This window comes from Sarcophilus harrisii, chromosome 6 (genome assembly GCF_902635505.1).
Source record: "Sarcophilus harrisii chromosome 6, mSarHar1.11, whole genome shotgun sequence".
Taxonomy (NCBI): Eukaryota; Metazoa; Chordata; class Mammalia; order Dasyuromorphia; family Dasyuridae; genus Sarcophilus; species Sarcophilus harrisii.
In genome coordinates, this window is record NC_045431.1 from 79706295 (window position 1) to 79725625 (window position 19331).

Sequence of the window (19331 nt, forward strand, 5' to 3'; positions counted from 1 at the left end):
TCTGAGCATCCAGAGATTAGCAATACCAATAGTAGATGGGATATGAAATCTCTCAGGACCAGTGAGTCAAGAAAAAGCTGAAGAGTAATCCCTTTCTCAATCAATAGTTCCAAGTCCTAGTTGACCTTGGTATAGAGGATAGAACGGGTATTTTCAGAGCCCTCTAAGAACATTTCTTTTGGAGGAGGGTCATCATCAGAACCTAAGAACATTTTTTTCTTCTTTCTTCCCTATATTGCTTTTCAGTTAACTCTAAAAAGCCCCACATTGGATACTCTTGTCCTAGTGCAGGTATCATATTTGCCAATGTTACCCAGACTGGGACCTGACTCATACTTGGAAAAGATTCCCCAGGGAGATTGCTGTTACTCTATGGCTGCCTCAGTCCCAGCTTAATAGAGTGGTATTTCTGAAAGACCCCTTTTCATCCCCCAACATCCCTTGGGGATCTTCAAGCAGAAGATGGATGGCCACTTGTGGGATATGTTATAGTAGTTTGTCATCAACTATCTAGTCCAGCTGATATATTTTTTTCATGTAAAGGTCACACTAGATGAACAATAAAGTCTCATAACTCTCAAATTCTGTGATTTTGTAATTATAGTAGAAAAGTGGGCCTAAATGTTACAAAACTTCTCAAAGCTCAGCCTATATTGTGGCAGAAATGCCTGTCAAATAATGTTTCACTGCTGCCAGTGGGGAGTCCAGATAGGAAGAGAGAACGAGGATATTTGAATTCAAATTCTGTTTCTGCTATTTAAGATTTGTATGACTTTGAAAAAATCAATTAGCATCCCAGAACCTCAATTTTCTCATCTGCAAAATGAAAAGATTGGATTAGATGGCTGAGGGTCTTTCCAACTTGAAATCTATAATTCTAAATTCTACAACAAAAAGTTCCATTGATTTAGTGTTCTCTAGTGTCTTTGAACGTAAGTAATTGTGATTCATCTTTACATAAGATTTTTCAAGCTCGGTGCCCATAACAAAGAAAGACCCCACACACACACACACACAAATACCCAGAAACATACATCTTAAAAGGTATAATAGAAATGGAGTAAAATTGAATAATTTTGCATAAATGCAGTAAAAGTCATGATGGTTCCATAAACTATATCTTAAAATAATTTAAATTATAATTGCAGAACAAAATTGTAAAGTTAACTGAGGCTAGATATTATAGCTCAAGTATTTTGAGGGGTATCAGGGCACTATGGAATAGATTTTCAAATTTAAAAAAATTTAATAGGAAGGCTACTTAAAACAAAAAACCCATGGTTTTCTCCATCCCTCTACTATTTGGTGTGCTACACAGTTTGTGGAACAATTGTGTAAAGTGCTTTCTTGCCTATACTTGCAACAGATTCTGTCAATAATTCATTCTGTACTTGTGAAATAAATTGCATGACTTGAGCTGTTTTGATGCTTCCCTTCTTCATACGCTTGATAACCATCATCACCATCACTATCTTTATGAAGATCAATCAATTTTACTGTTACTATTGTGTGTCTTATGATATATGTGTGTGTGTGTATGTGTGTTTGTGAGTGAGAGAGACATAGACAGGCAGACAGACACAGAGACAAAGACACACACAGAGAGAAAGAAGGAGGAGGAGAATTAGGAGGATAGAGGAGGAGGGAGAGAGGCAGGGAGACAGAGATAGAAAGAGACAGGAGAAAAAGAGAAAGAACAGAGAGATAGAGACAGAGACAGAAACATAAAGAAGAAAGAGAGAGAGAGAGAGAGAGAGAGAGAGAGAGAGAGAGAGAGAGAGAGAGAGAGAGAAAACAAAAGAAAGAAAAGAAAAGAGAAACAGAGAAAGATGGAGGAAGAGAAAAGAGATTAGAGAGAGAGAGAGAATATATAGTTTTTTTTCTTGTTATGGGCCTTGAGCTCAAAGTATTAAATGTCAATTTTTACCTTGTTCCTTCTTTGTACTCCATTGTGGTTTCTCTAGAATCAGTCTGCTCTCCTTCTGCCACTGTTTATCTCACATGCAGAATTTGAAGACATGCTCAGAAATTCATACACATGACCAAGGGATTAGATTAAACAGAAAGCACTGGCATTTAAAATGTTTTCCAAAATATATCTTTATAGCTCACCTGGGAAAACCCTTATCTTTAAACCTACTTCTCTTTTTCTTAGTTTTCATTGGCTTTTCCTTTCATTTCCCCCAAATATATCTCTGCTTACTGCTTGTATTGATTCATTAGCATTATTCTCTTCTCATTTCTTGTTCATATTGTGTGAATTCCATCATCACTCAAGTCCTTAGGAACAAAATGTGTTAACTCAGCAGTGCAGGCAAGAAAGCTGTCTCAGCCCTGAGCTTCATAGGCACATGTTCAAGGCACAAGTCAGTTCCTAGAGCTTTTCTGCCCACTGCTTTTTCAGTCCCACAGTTCCCTTTCATGAGTGTTGCACTAAATCTTGCATCAAAATTCCTTTGACAAGAGGAAGACTTTCTCTCTAAATATCAGGAACAGAACAAGTTTTCAGAGGCATTGATATAGTCTTTGTGCTGGAATGATGGGATATTTGCAGACATTATTTCATGATATGTGAAATTTCAATTACTGAACTAAACCAATTACAGCATGTCAATAATTCTCTCTGCCATAGATCGGTAATTGACCAGAAAAAGTACTTTACACAATAGAGAAACACCTATTAGGTTTCCATTCAATCATCACCATAGATTTATAGCTAAAAGGGACCCTAAAGGTCATGTAATCCAAACCTCACATTTTATAGATAAGGAAACTGAGGCCAGGAGAGGTTAACTCACTTGCCTGAGGCCACATGGCTAAAATATAGCAGAACTGAGACTTAATCAAATCCCACTGATTTTAAGTCCCGGGCTCTTTCCACTATTTTGTTCCCTTAAGAAGCATCCAAAAAAATAGTTTAATGAGCATGTTTTGTTGATGAGTCATTTCAGGTACGTCCAAGTCTTTGTGTCTCCATTTGATGTTTTCTTGGCAAAGATACCTTATATGGTTTTTACCTTTTCCTTCTCAGCTCACACAAGTATCTGAAGCTGGATTTGAAATCAGGTTTTCCTGATTCCAGGACCGACTATCTATTTATTATACTACCTAGCTGCCTAGGTAGGTATATATCTTATAATAATGCATTGAAAACATAAATCACAATATTACTTACTACTGGATTGGGACTTGTGTATTTGGAAAAGGTCTATCATTGCTACCTAAAATTCACTGTCCACTCTTGTCAGATAAAGCTTTCAGATCCTTGGGATCTTTTAAGCATCTTAGTTCAAAGAAGCACTCCATGTAATTATCCATTAAATATAAAATATTATTGCTAAAAGAAATGTAAATATCATTGAAAAGACCAATGTATGAACCACAGTTCTTTTGATCATGGAGCTCTTCTTTTTCCTTCAGCAAGGACTACATACAAATAACAAAATATACTTAAGAAAGATAGTTTCTGACAATTGACATCCAAATAAATTAAAGAAATGGAAAACCAAATCTAGGAGTCTATTGGATCTTTTTCAAGGGTAGATGCAAGGAATGTTAAAGTCTGATTACATTTATTGGGAAATTACTGGCTATCATAGTTAGGACCCATGTCTGCAGTATTTATCTAATATGAAGTGGTATTAAGTCCAGTCTCTTGAACCTGCCAGAGATCTCCAAAACCATAAGCAGGAATTTTGTGCCTCAGGTTAAGTGATAGGAAACAACCTCAAATCCAATAAAAGCCCGTATCCTGCCCCCTGTGAACAATGGTAACTGTTATGGAAACTTCCTCTGGTGGAGAGAAGGCCAGAATGAGAGGACCTCATCTAAGGTACAGCCCTTGGTCATCGGTTTTCTAAGTTCTGGTACAAAAGTTCAGTCATCCTGCCCTAGTTACAGCTTCATATAGATCTCCTTAGGGAGATTCATCTGACTCATTTAAAAACTTACGGTTACTACCAAAAAAAAAAATTAGCAGTAGATAAGTTTTGGGATCTCAGTTAAACTGAGTTGGCAAATCATTAGTTTTGTAAAGATGATGGGAAAACCTCAGTGGCTGCTATGTATCAAATTTAGGTGCTTGTAACAAACAAACAAAAAAAAATGCAGAATTAGCAGAGGAAAGGCTATCTTTCGGTCATTGCTGAAAAGCCTGTTGCTGTTCGGGTTCTTCCCCCTTTATTACTTTAGTTAATTCACACTGCAGCACAACTTGAGACTTTTTATATAAGGATTGGCTGCTACACTGGAGCATATTTTAATCCTTGGAAAGCAACAGGAAATCAGAAAATAGTAGTGTTGAAAGGGCTTCAAAAGGCTATTTGCCTCATCTGCTCTCTTCCATAAAGTCCAAAACTTCCTTGGAGTAACAGTAGCCCAGGCTTATATCATCATGTTTTATAGTTTATAAAGCACGTTCCTCACTAAGATTCTATGAAAGGAGTAGGGTGCGTATTATTTTCTCTATTTTATAGGGAAACATTGTTTGGAGACATTGAATGACTTAACCAAGATCACACAGCTAATAAGTCCCACTGAAACACACACCAAAGTTTTCTGATTTAATCCCAATGCTTTTTCTATTAATCAATCAACCAACAAGTATTTATTGAGTGTTTACTGTGTGCTAGGCACTGCACTGGGCACTGGGGATAAAAATCCAAAAAAATGAAATAATCCCTACTCAAAGCACTCACGTTCTAAAGGAAGAGACAAAAAATACATTGGAAAAATATATATTGCACAAACATAAAGTAAATAAATGCAAATGTGTACAAAAATAAATGCAAGATAATTTGGAGAAGGGAGACTAGAAGTTGCAAATGCAGGAAAGGCTTCATGGACAGTGTGGTGTCTGAGTTAGTCACTTTGTCACTAGTCAGTCAATGAGCATTTATTGAGTCCCCAGTGAGGGTTATAGCAGCACCATAAGAGATGAAGGAGTATATACAAAAATGTTATAAAGATAAAAGCAACATAATTGACAATTGATTGTATATGGAGAGAAAGAGAAAGGGGGGGAACAGAGAGTGAGAGAAAGAGACAGAGATAGAGAGAGACAAAGATAGAGAGAGACAGAGAGAAACAGAAACAGAAAGAGAGACAGACAGAGACAGAGATAGAGACAGAGACAGAGAGACAGAAACAGACAGAAAGAGATAGAGAGACAGAAAGAGAGAGAGAGACAGAGAGGCAGAGACAGAAAGAGAGACAGACAGAAAGAGACACACAGAGAGAGACAGAGACAGACAGAAAGAGAGACAGACAGAGAGAAGAGAAGGAAGGAAGGAAGGAAGGAAGGAAGGAAGGAAGGAAGGAAGAGAGGGAGAGAGGGAGGGAGGGAGGGAGTTAGGAAGGGAAGGACAGAGGGAGGGAGGGAGAGAAAGAGAGAGAGAATTTAAAGATGGCACCTAGGTCATGAACATGAGTACCTGAGAAGATAGTGATTCACCATACTATCAGATACATGTTAAGAAGCGTGGAGGGTTTAGGAGGAAAAAATGCCTGAGCTGCATCTTAGAGGAAGAGCCACCTAGTGAGAAAGAGGTACGGAAATGACACATTGTACGCATGTGGGACAGCCAGTATAAGGACTTGGAGGTGGGAGATGACATGTTCTGTGTGAGGAACAGAGAAGTCAGTTTGGATGGGTTGTAGAGCACAAGAAGCAAGTAATAGTGAGGCTAGAAAGGTTGGGGTTTTTGCTTTTAGGGACTTAAAATTAAATTACATTTTATGCTAGAAGTAATAGAAAGATGCTGAAATTGATTGGGTAGAAAAATCACATGATCAAGTCTGTATTTTAGGAAAATTACAGTAAGAAAGATGGACTGGAATGGGCAGAGACTTGAGGCAAAGAGGCCAATTGGGAGGCTGTTGTAATAGGAAAAAGGTAACGAATGAGGGCTTAAATTAATATGGTAGTTGTGTGATTGGAGAGAAAGAGTCATATGGGAGAGATGTAGTAGAGACAGAAATGTCTAGCTCTGGCAATGGATTAGATCTATGTATGGGGTGAGAGTTCAGTATGAAGCCAAGGTTATAAATCTTGGAGACTGAAAATATGTTTTTGCTATTTTTGAAATAAATGAGGAAGTTTGGGAAAGGAGAGGGTTTAAGCTTTTGTTTAATGAGCTCAGTTTGGGATATGTACAGATTAAGATGTCTCTGCCCCATTCAGTTAGAAATATCCAATAACATACTAGACAGGAGCATAGAATATAGAACCTGTCTGGTTCTATAGATCTGAGAGTCATCTGCATACAAATGATGTTAAACCTTTGGGATGTGTGTGTGTGTGTGTGTGTGTGTGTGTGAGAGAGAGAGAGAGAGAGAGAGAGAGAGAGAGAAAGAGAGAGAGAGAAGGAGAAGAAAAGGTCTAGGACAAAACCTTGGTAATATCCAGTTGGAACAAAGATATTATTCTACTTATTATTCTACTTTTAAACATTATGATATTAAAGGCATATAGTTAGCAAAATCATAGAAAGAAAATTATAGAACAATTTCATTAGTAAATATGAATGCAAAATGCTAAATACCAGCTAGGAGACTACAATAATATATTATAAAGATTATACAGTGAAATGAGCAGAACCAAGAGAATGTTGTACACAGTAACAGCCATATTGTTCTAAGAACAACTTTGAATAACTGTCATTTTGAATATTATAAAAATTCAAAACAACTACAAAGAATCTATGAAGTAAGTAGCTATTCACATCCAGAGAAAGAACTAATAATTAAAAACATGTGTAGTATGATCTGACATATATGTATATGTTTTGTATGTATGTGTGTGTGTCTAATGGTAGCCATCTCTACAGAGGAAAAAAAGAAAAAAAGTACATAGTGGACAACAAAAGAAAATTGAAAAGGAAGAACAGAAAAGCAGAGTACCTTTGAAAAACAACATATAGTATTTATTACACAGTAACAGTAAACAGTATAAAATGGAAATTCATGATTTTATATTGAATCCTCTTTTTATGTTGTTTTATGTACATGGAAATGTCTTTTTTTTTTTTGTATTTTTGTAGATATTCCAGTTGGACATAACAATTCTATTGTTATGTCCAACTGGAATATCTCCTTTCATTTAATTCATCTTTTCATCAGTCACACATAAACATAAAGAACAGCTGATAATACTCTTTTTTATTTAAGAAAAACATTTATATACATTTGAAGAGGGGAATTAATTCTCTTCTCTTTTAACTTTCTCTCTTTCCAGTGAAATTTTTCAACTTTGTTTTCTTACAGGAACAAAGTTTTATATGACTGCCTGCCCAATGTCTTAGCTTGTTGTTATTTTCTTTCTTTCCATTTTCTTCATGTTGTTTCATAACTGGAAAAAATCAAATTACATTATTCTAGTACATGGCAGGATTTCCTGACCTATATAACTCATGGTCTTCTGCAAATCCCACAGACTACAATCAATAATGTCCGTTTTTTCACCCCTCATAAAAATGATATGTTGATTATTAATTTAGTTTGAACCATAACTACACTCAAATCTTATCTTAGATTTTTGTTTGCTAAAACTATGCCTGGCTGCTTCCTTCCCACTGTAATTGTGGGGATGTACTGTTGCTTTGTTCTACCTATACCATCTCATGGTATACCTTTAATTGAATTACATTCTGCTTTTGTAAACTCCAGCCTTTCATTTTCCAAGGTCACTTAAAAAAAAAAAAAAACTTTTTCTGCTCTCTTCCACTATATGAGCTATTTGGCTGACTTACCATTATTTGGATATTTGATAAACATATCCAATTCCTCTGGCTAGATCATCAATAAGGAGTATTGACTAGAACTAGTCCCAGGACTAATTCTATTTGTTCATGAGACTCCACTTGATAGATGTACTTCCTGGTCCACAGCACAACATTTCTTACCCTTGAGGGGATAGTCCATCTTCCCGACCACTGTCAAATGAGACTATCAAAGTCACTGATGTCAACATGCCTCTGTCTCCCCTCTACTCCCACCATCTCCAAAACCTAGAGAGGTGTCCTCCCACTAAACTTGAAGCTGAATTCAAAGCCAGCCCTTCAACAAATGTCCACCTTCTCAAATTTTTGCAAGTATTATTTTCATGTTATATATTAAGGAAAAAAATTCAGAAAAGTTAAGTGATTTATTACACAGTAACAATAAACATAAAATGGAAATTCATGATTTTATATTGAATCTTCTTTTTATATTGTGCTATGTACATGGAAATGTCCTTTTCTGTATTTTTGTATTTAATTTCAAAATGAATAAAAATTTTTAAAAAGTGAGTATTCTATCCAACCAGAATATTTCCTTTCATTTAATCCATCTTTTCATCAGTTATCCATAAACATAAAGAACAGCTGATAATACTATTTTTATTTTTAAAAAAAACCTTTAGACAAAACATAGATTATACCTACAAGGCAAGGACAAAAACATTTTACTTAAAAAACAAAACATTTACAGTAGAGGGGAACAAAGGAAGGAGAATCAAATAGGAAATAACATATATACTCAAAAGGGGTATAGAACTCTAACTCCACCAGGAAAATAGGAGGGGAATAGAATGTAGGAAGGGGAAGAGAGTGATAAAAGAAAGAACAGATTGAGGGAGGGAGTGGTCAGTGGCAAAACACTTTTGAGGAGGATTGAGTGAAAGGAGAGAGAATAAATGGGGTGGGGAAATTCAATTAGCAATAGTAATTGTAAAAAAAAATTGAAGGAAGATTTTCTGATGAGATATTATTGTTCTCTGGGAAATGATGGACAGAATGTTTTCAAGGAAAAAAATCTGGAATGTCCTCCATGAATAAAGTGAAATGTATTGTATACAAAGTAATTACAATGTTCTGGGATGACCAGCTATAAATGAGTATCATTCTCAGTAGTACAATCATCCACAACTTCTCTGAAGGACTTATGATAAAAAAAAAGTCTTATCCAATACCCAAAGAAGGAACTAACTGAGTCTGAATACAGATTGAAGCATTCTTTCTTTCTCTGTCTCTCATTTTATTTTTAACTTAATTTTTCTTGAGGATTTTTATTTGCATTAGAATGCGAAATCTATGTTTTCTTTCACAACTTGACCTTTATAGAAATGTCTTGAATAACTTCACATATGTTTTTTTAATTGTGATGGGGATCAAAAAAAGAGAGCCTAGAACTCAAAAATCTTAAAAACAAATGTAAAAAAAATTATTTTGAATGTAATTGGTAAAAATCAATCAATTAATTAATTGAAAAAATAACCAAACCAACATTATTAACATTAGATGATTTGCCCAGGGTTACAAAACTAGCATGTAAGGGAGGATTTGAACTCAGCTTTTCCTGACTGCAGCCTGGCTTGCTATCCACTGCACCACCAGCAGATTCTGAAAGAATTGCACAGTGCTAAGTATGTATAGTTGAGAAATATCTAACGTACAACTAAGACCATTCAGTGTGCACAGATTTAAAGCTCTAAGAAATTCTTTCCAGGTACTTACTATTCTTCCTTTAGTCCTTGCAAGGTCTCTTTATCAGCTCATAGTCGTTGATATAACAGATAATTTATTTCTATTCTACCCACAAGTCCCAAGTCTAGATACAACCTTTTAACAGACTCTGAAGGAATATAGCATTTTCTTATCTGATACCAGACATTCACCCTTTCTACCTCCCAGTCCAAAGAACATTGAGTTCACAACCACCTCTCTCCTCGTGTCATTAACTCTTTCCTTGGTTACTTTCTGCTGTAGAAATTGTCTTAATCTCTTTTCTTCTGCCTCTAATACAATCCTACTCTCATCATTAAACAAATTTGTATTCTCGATTCAACGATTTTGGAGAACGACTTGGAACTATGCCCAAAGGACTATCAAATTGTGTATCCCCTTTGACCCAACAGTGTTTCTAGTGGGCTTATATAATGAAGAGATCTTAAAGGAGAGAAAGGGACCCACATGTGCAAAAATATTTGTGGCATCCCTATTCATAGTGACAAGAACCTGGAAACTGAGTGGATGCCCATCAGTTGGAGAATGGCTGAATAAGTTATGGTATATGATGTTAGGGAATATTGTTCTATAAGAAATGATCAGCAGGATGATTTCAGAGAAGCCTGGAGAGACTTACATGAACTGATGCTAAGTGAAGTGAGCAGAACCAGGAGAACATTGTACACAGCAACAACAAAACTATACGATGATCAATTCTGATGGATGTGGCTCTTGTCAACAATGAGGTGATTCAGACCATTTCCGATGGTCTTGTGATGAAAAAAGCCATCTGCATCCCACAGAGAACTGTGGGAACTCAATGTGGACCACAAAATAGCATTTTCACTCTTTTTATTGTTGTTTGTTTGCATTTTGCTTTCTTTATCATTTTTTTCCCTTTTTGATCTCATTTTTCTTGTGCAGCATATTTGTGGAAATATGTATAGAAGAATTGCACGTGTTTGACATATATTGGATCACTTTCCAACTGGGATTGGGGAAGGAAGGGAAAAAATTAGAACACAGGGTTTTGTAGGGGTGAATGTTGAAAATTATGTATATATTTTGAAAATAAAAAGTTATCATTTAAAAACAAGAAATGTGGTTCTTCTTAATCCCATTTTAAGTAATCACAGAAGACCCTTTATTTCCTCTCCACTTAGAAGCTGTCAGCTTGGCTCCCTATCTCCATTCTTCATCCTGATTTTAGTTTACCATTATCCTTGAAGGCGTTATCCCTGCCTCCAGGGATTTACTTTACTATTATCCCTTCATGTGTTAGTTCTAGATGCTTTGGTGCTTCACAATTATAATCCTTAAATAGAAGGTGGGAAGTGAATCAAGTAAGTCTCCTTCTTTGCCCACATGCAACATCACTTTCTTTTATAATATCTCCTTCCAGGGATTCACAAAACATCCTAAAAGTAAGCTCCTCCTTTCTCCATCTTACTCTGGAAATCTCCAAATTATTTTAGCAAATTTTCCAAACAATAATTAAGATCCTTACATTTACTATTTTAACAAAGACATTCATGACCCATTATCTGAAGGGTTGTCACTAAGTTCACAAATCTCTTTATTTTTTTGAAGAGGTCAAGTTAAGAGTGGAAGAAAATGATGAGGATGGAACAGTATTTGCAACAACTATCCACCAAAATAATCTTTTTACTTTTAGTTAAATAAAATTGATGGCTAGCTTTTCTATTAATTCTGACCTATTCTGATCTCATCTTTTCATTCCTACCATTTATTTTGAATCTTCTTCCCCTCTCTCAATCTCTTCACATCACTTTCCTTAATTCCTAGTTTAAATTGTGTCTTCCTTTTCTTCAGAAACTCTCTATGATAACCTCTCTAGTTCATATGTTTTTGAGAGACAGAGACAGAGGGATAAAGAAAGACAGAAATAGAGAACGTGGAGGAGGAGGAGGAGAGGAGAAGGAGGGGAAAGGAGGAGGGAAGAAATGAGAAAAAAGTGAGAGAGAAAGATCTTGCTGCTTTAGAGAATCCAAAAAACTTCAGGTTTAAATAGTCTCCACCCTTGTGAGAGAACTTGTGATTATAAGCAAATTATTTACATGAGAATACATAGGAGTCTGTAAGGGTAGAGAAGAAAGATGAGATCCTGCATTTCAAAGACAAAAAAGAGAATTTCTATGAAGGAGGGGAAAAATAAAGTTTTAAAAAAAAGTGCACAGCAGAGATCAAAAGAATTACCTACAAGGAAGCAAAGAAAAGATGGATTCTCATGAACATAATTTCTTCTATTATATATCCTTTCTTGAAGTGTTAATTAATTGTTATATATTTTGAATCTTCCCTGATGAATACTTGATAATGTTCTGTTTTGTTTGTTTTCCTTTTCTGTTTTTCTTTTCTTTATTTAGTTTTTTCTAATTAAAGAAAAGAAAAAGAGACCAAGTATAGGGATGAGAAAGGAGATTAAAACTTCACTTCCCATCCACTCCCTCACCAGTTTAGAGACACAGAACCAAGCCATGGAGCAATTAACTGTCATCAACAAAATTCCTGATATACTCTCCCCACAATTTCCCACCCCCATTGCTTCAATAACCTACTTCATCTTGGTCAGGGCTATAGTGTAACTTGACTGTTCTCCTTGGATATCCCTTCACTAGATGCTCCTGTCTCCACCCCTTTTTAGTCCAGAAACCCTAACAAATTAGGCATGTTAACCTAAACTATCCCTTCCTAACCCCCTACAAATGCCATCTTCCCCTATTAACATATAAGTTACTTGAGGGTTAAAAACTATCTTTAATTTCTATTTGTAACCCAGCATTTAGGCAAATGTTTGGCCCATAATAATAAAAGTACTTGGTAAGTACCTTTTCATTCCATTGCTTATAGGCAAACATAATTTTTACCATAATATCTTGTACTTATTTCATGAGCTCCTAGAATCATAGATTTCAGGTTCCACAGGATCTGTAAGGTTAGCTGGTCCAATTCAATTTAGAGGTAAAATATGTAAGACTCAGGGAGGAGTTTAGAGAGCCACAAGATGACTCAATGGATAGAGGCTGGATCTGGAAGTAGGAAAGCCTGAGTTCAAATCCAGCTTCACTCACTAGCTATGAGTACTTTAGTAAATAATTTAACCTCTGCTTGTCTTAGTCTATTGGAGAAGGGAAAGGCAAACCATTCCAGTATTTTTGTCAAGAAAACCTATGTATAGTATTTCAACTACAAATGTAGAATGGAAAAGGATCAAGTACTTAATGAATTCATCTTGTTTCATCCCTGTGATCAATCTGAATGATGCATAAGGGTAAATACATCTTTTTTTACCCAATGTACTCAGATTAGCTGGTAAATTAGGATTCTAACAGCCAATCACAAAATCCTCCCTAATCTCATGACAGAATTTGGTTGCCTTAGATTCCATTGCATAGCTTATCGCAGAAATTTTATTTCTACACAGAATCACAAGAATCGTGAAAAGCACATTTCCAAAACAGCCGAAACCTCTAGTAAGACTTACCCCATCCTGAGCTTTCACTAACAAATCATAGCTGGCTGGATCTTGTTCCCTGTCAATATCTTGAGATACACAGATGTGGCCAGAATGTGGGTCAATCTGGAATGCTTGAGATTTTTCAGAGCTATGGAATCCATCGTAAAGAAAATATTCAATATGGCCATACCGACCTGTGTCAGCATCGGATGCTTTTACCTGCAAAAGAAATCAGAAATTGAATATAGGATTGAATATAGGATAGGATATATTCTTTTTACTGATAATAGATTATCTGCTAAATTTTACTCTCAAAGAGGAAAAGTTTAGTTTCTACAACCCCTCAAAATAGCAGTATTCCAAGGCCTTCTATTCTTCTGATTTGATACAAGCAACTAGGTGAGTGCTGGCAAATAAAGTAAAAATTAAGAATTTGACCTTATCTCACAGTAAATGAAAGAAGTCTATCTAGGTCAGAGAGTTCTTTATATACTCAACAAACTCAAAAACCATTTATAAAATACCTATGTTCTGAAATAGCTATGTTGTTGTCAAAGTAGAAACAAGTAATATACAGACCCTCTCTATAAATCATCCATAATCTAGTTGTAGTGATAAAGAAGGCACACAAATAAACATGATACAAAGTAGAAAGAAGGAATGAAATGTCTATTAAGTGCTTAATGTATTTTTATATCCTCAGACACTTAGCACATGCCTGGTAAAAAATAAATTCTTAATAAAAGGTGACTGACAAAGGTTGTGCTTTCTGCTGGGGATAAAAAAACAAAATAAAAAAGAGTCTCAGAAGCTTCCAGTCTAAAAGGGAAGAAAACACATACAAAGTAGAAAAGGTTATTTAGTTAGGAAAATCCCAGGGATGGTATGTGCTCTGACAAAAACAAAAGGATAGAAAAGTTTAGAGGCAGGAAAGATTGCTTCCATCCGAACCATAAAACACTTTGGTTTAAGGGTGGTGTTTAAGCTGAGCCTTGAAGGATACACAGAATATCAAAAAAGCAAAAAAAAAAAAAAAAAAAAAGTAGGGAGGATATTCCAGAATTAAGGAAAGACAGAATAGATCCAGGAAAGAGGGCTGGAATATGTTTAGGGAATGGCAGATAAGTAGCCAAGTTGGGTTAGAGCCCAGGGTACGTAAAATGAAGCAGCGTGAGATTACTATGGAAAGGTAGTTTGGAACCAGGTTGTAGAAGGCATTAAAGGCTAGGCCAAGAAATTTGGACTTTATTCAATAATCAATGGGGAACTATCAAAAGCTTTGAAGAGTGGAGAGAGAATAATTATGGCCTATCTCTCTACAGTGCTTTAAAGTTTCTATAATGTTTTAAGGCTTGCAATGTACTTTATAAGTATATATACATATGAGACATATATTTCATTTATACTTTTAACACTGTAAATAATAACTTCCATTATTATAGCATTTTAAAGTTTATAAAGAACTTTACAAGTATTATTCCATTTGATCCTCTCAATCACACTAAGAGGTATGTGCTATTATGATCTCCAATTTAAAGATGAAAAACTGAGATTCAGAGACCTTAATAATTTGCCCACGAGGAGCACATACCTATATGTGCACAAAACTATATCATAGGAGCACATAACTATATCAAGTTTGAGAATCCAGATTTACTTGGCTTCAAGACAAGCACTCTATCCATTGCATCATACTGCCTCTTTGTGTAAGATAGCCATAGAAATTGTTGCTATTGCTATTATTAACCTCCTTATTTAAGAATTTGATTCACCAATGGACTAAGTAACTTTTTACAAAAATAATTTTTGAAATTCTTGTTGTTGTCATCATTATTATTTCCTCCATCTTTAAGAAACCAACTATCAAACAGGTTGTTTGTTTATGATTCCAACCAGGTCAGCTGTGGGATTTGAACCCAAGGTGTCCCAACTGACAATTTAACCATGTGTTTCCCATTTCATACTGTAGTTATCTCCAAGCCAATCTCCAGACTTCTCTGGAAAGAGGAGTGGTCCTTTACACTAAATAATAAACATTCTCACATCTGTTCAACCTACAACATGAACTCCATTATCCACACCTCATTCCCCATTCCCCCACCCTTTTTTTATTCTCACCCCCTTAGCCTTCTAACCCTCAAAGTTCTAGACAAATGCCATCCAGTCCTTCTATTGTGTCCACCAGAATTTTTGTTTCATAAACAACAAATCTCTCTTCATGCTGAATCTTTCATCTCCTATTCTTTCCATCTACTAGTGATTGCTGAAACCTGTTTCCCTCTGATGACACAGACTTCCTGGGCCCTTCCAGAATTAACTGTATTTTTACTCATTCCTTTTGACTCACTGGTCAGTAGGATTTAGAATAGGCTTTACTCCTCATCACCAGTTCCAAGTTCTCACCCTACTTCTATTACTCAATAACTTCTCTTCCTTTGAAATAAGTATAATCCACATTTGCCACCCAAGCAAAATCCTGGTAACTGTTGTTTCCAGACCTCCAGATTACCCTCCTTCCTTTATCAATGAGTTAAGTACATGGTAATCAATTTTTTTCTCTATCCCAACTCCTACCTTCATATTAGAGAATTAAGTTTATATACTGATTTTTCCTTAAACACCTTAATCATTCAATTTCTTAACTTACTCATTTCATATAGCTACTGATCTGCCCTATTCCTAGTCACACAAAAAGATGGTCATATCCTTGATCTTACCCAAAACCCACAAATGTACCACTTTCCATGTTCAACAGTTCTGATTATACTCCATTGGCTTTTTAACTGTCCTTCTGCCTTCTCTCACCAACCCAACTCTGTCTGTAGCATCAGTACCTCCAATCCCTTGACCCCTCAATTCTCTCTCAGGCCATCAATGTTGCACTAACCATTCTTTTTTCCCCAAAATTGAGCTTTTTGGTAAACTATTTCAATTCTATACTGTCCTCTTTTCTTGAATCCCTAGTTGTCTTATCATTTCAGCAATTGCACCCTGTCAGGCAGCGGAGCCTTGGATTACTCCCCCCCATTTCTCACCTTCACTCCTACACACTTGTTATTGAACAAAGGTGGAGAAAATCACATAACTATTCTAACTAGATCCACAAAATACAGATTTATGTTACACGACTTTCACTGCTGCTATGCAAGCCTACTATTTTCTCCTTGTCAATTCACTAGCCCACTCTTCATAGTAACTCTTCTAAATCTTTTGTTTCCATTCCTCCCACACTTATCAGTTCCTCCCTCTTTCCCCAGTCTCTCAGTTGAGAACCTTGTCTCATATAAAAGAAATTGAGATCCATTTGCCATGAGCTCTCTCTTCTCCCCACTCCCTTATTTTATATCACTAATATGCTTTCTTACCACCATCTCGTTTTTTAACTCCTGTCTCATATGATAAAGTGACCTTACTCCTCACCAAGGCTGATCCCTCTGTCTGTTCAAATAATCTCATTCCATCTGTCTTCTCGAATAGATTGCCTCTTCTGCCATTCCTATTCTTTCATTTACTTTCAATTCCTCCCTCTCTAGTGACTTATGTTCTACTACCTATAAATATACCTTTCACTCCCCTATTCTGAGAAAAAAACCTCATTTGATCCTTCCATCCAAGCTAACTGTCATTTTATTTCTCTCCCGTCTTTTATAGCTAAAATCCTCAAAAAGGCTGAATACAACAGTCATCTCCACCTTGGTCTCCTCTCCTTTCACTTTCTTTTTAACAATCCAGCTCCTAACTTTATCATTCCCCTGAAACAACTCCTCCAAAGTTAGCAATAATCTCTTGGTTGTCAAACCCAGTGACCTTTCCTCAATCTTCATTCTCCTCATCCTCTCTGTTGCCTTTGACACTTCCAATCATGATAGTTTTCTTGATACTTTCTCTTCTCTAGGGACATGACTTTCTCTTGGTTCTTCTCCTACCTATCTGATCACTCCTTCTTATCCTCTTTATACTACAGATCATATTCTTCAATGGAAACTGTACCACATGGTTCTGTCCTGAGCTTTCTCTTCTCCCTGTGTATTATATCACTTAGTGATTGCATCAACTGCTATTGATTTAATTACCATCTTTATGCTGACCCAGGACTCATTCTCAATTTTTCACTGTCTTTTCCCACAGTCTTCTTATGGTCAAGCACTGCCAATTTCACCTTTCTAAGGCCTCTTGCCCTTCACACCTGTGATCTTTTGATCTCTTTTCTTTGCCACAAGGTCTTTCAATGGAAAAAAATGTGATTAAAGAGGCATGTAAGTCCATTAACCAGGTAGTAGCATGCAAGAACACGAAAGTTACAAAGCTTGAGATTTTGAAAGGACAATTCATCCAGTTTGACTAAAGTGGAAAGTACCCAAGAAATGGTATGTCACCTAGGAAGGGCAGAGTATAACCATATCGTCAGATTCAGGGCAGAGGGTGGGATGGCTTGAATGCCAGACTTAGCAATATACATTTTATTTGATAGATACAAGGATATCATTGAGGTATTTTGAACAGAGGAGTGACATGTATAAAGTTCAGCTTGCTTTGTGAAATATGAATTGGAAAGGGAAGAGAGTAAAGCAGGAATACAAACTAGTAGATTATTTCTATACTCCAGACAAGTGATGATAGATGACAGTAGCAAAAGTGGTGGTGGAATGAAGGAGAAAATAGATGTAGAAGAAACATGAAAAAGTTGCATTTACCAGAACTGGATGACAGGGAGGTAAGGGCATAGAAAAAGTGAAAAAGAAAAATGATTGGACTACATATCTTACATAGTCATAAGGAAAGCATCTGGTATACTTTAAAATACTCCATAAATGTGACATTATTTTTAAAGATACTGCAAATCTAAAAGAAAACATTTACTTCAATCCCATGGTGATGCAATCTTTTAATATTCTTGATGAAGAATCTTATTAAAGTATCTTCTTAAGTGCATTACATCTTTATCCCTCTCAGAGAACACTTGGATATTAACAAGGCATTTTTTTCTTTTATAAACCATGGTGCCTTTCTTCCCTACATCAGCAATCAAGCATAACTAAAAAGTTATCCATTTGTGAATTTATAATCCTAAAGGATCTATGCTTGGCCCATGCTACTTAACATTTTAACACTGACATGAATAAGAGGCACAAGAAATGAGCAAGAAAACAATTCTGATATATCACTTCACACTTAAATTGTCAGATTATTAACAGGATGGAAAAAGTGAGTGTTGGAGAGCTCATGGCAATATTTACACACTAATTCAGTGCTAAAAGATCTGAGAATCAGTCTGAAGTTTCTAGGAAACAAGTTGAAATTATGTGGGGGAGAAAAGTTACTAAAATCATTCATTTATTTTGATTCACTCCATAAACCTACCGTTGAGTCAGTGATTGAAATAAAAGTGTTATATATACTAAAATATTATAGCAAAAATCTGGAATCAATTTATGTGCCCAATAATTAGAGAATACTTAGAGAATGCTGAGAAAATTCTGGAATATAAGTGTAATAGAATATGATTATGCTATAAAGAACAATGTTGTATGGAAAATGCAAAAAGAAAAAAACAGGAAGATTTGTATGAATGAATGAAGAGCAATATAAAGTAGAACCTAAAAGAAATATACACAGTAACTAAAATAATATAAATGAACACAACAATAAAAGATAATACAATTCAAACCAAACATAATGGATGATATTTGTCTTATCTTACTAGAAACACATATCTTTCCTCACTGTTGACCAACAATATTCTAAAAAAATGGAAAGGTAAATATATCAATAGCTATAATAGTTTTGTTTAACTTTTTTTTTAAAAAAAAGAAAGTTAGAGAGGGAATATTTATTGGGAAATAATAAAGGCAAAAAAATTGTCAAACAGAATGAGTTGAACCAGGTAAAGAACAGAGAAAAGTAAACCAAAATGTTATGAACCTGGGAAATTGAGTAAGTAATTTAATCCTGTTTTGCCTCTGAGCAGAAGGAAATGTCAAATTGTTCTCCAAAAAAGAAAACCAAAAACAAAAAAGTTGTACATGACTAATTGACCAAAAATAGTAAAAACTTTTAGTTGCAAAATATCAACATTCTAAGAGCAAGGTAGTGGACATATGGTTAGAAAACTATGCAATAAAGATCTGGGGGTTTTAATGAACTGAAAGCTTATTATAAGAGAATAATGCATCATAAGATAAAGATGATCAGACCTTAAGCAATGAAGTCAGTAGAACTTAAGCACAGCACCAAAAGAGAATAGTGATAATTCTCCTTCATGTCCCAGGGTATTTTATTTTATTAAGGACATTAGCAAGTATGAGTTTATCCAGTGTAACCAAGATTGCAAGGATCTTGGATATCAAGTCATACAAACATTCAGGAGA

The 19331-nt window shown here is 35.5% G+C and overlaps 1 protein-coding gene across 1 annotated transcript in view; it reads right to left on the minus strand.

The window, feature by feature from the left end:
• The window catches only part of DCHS2 (dachsous cadherin-related 2), a 316790-nt gene that overhangs the window by 155980 nt on the left and 141479 nt on the right, over positions 1–19331 (minus strand). Inside the window, exon 2 of the mRNA XM_031942473.1 lies at positions 12991–13182. Coding sequence (XP_031798333.1) covers positions 12991–13182 — 192 coding nt within the window. The remainder of the gene's footprint in view (positions 1–12990; positions 13183–19331) is intronic.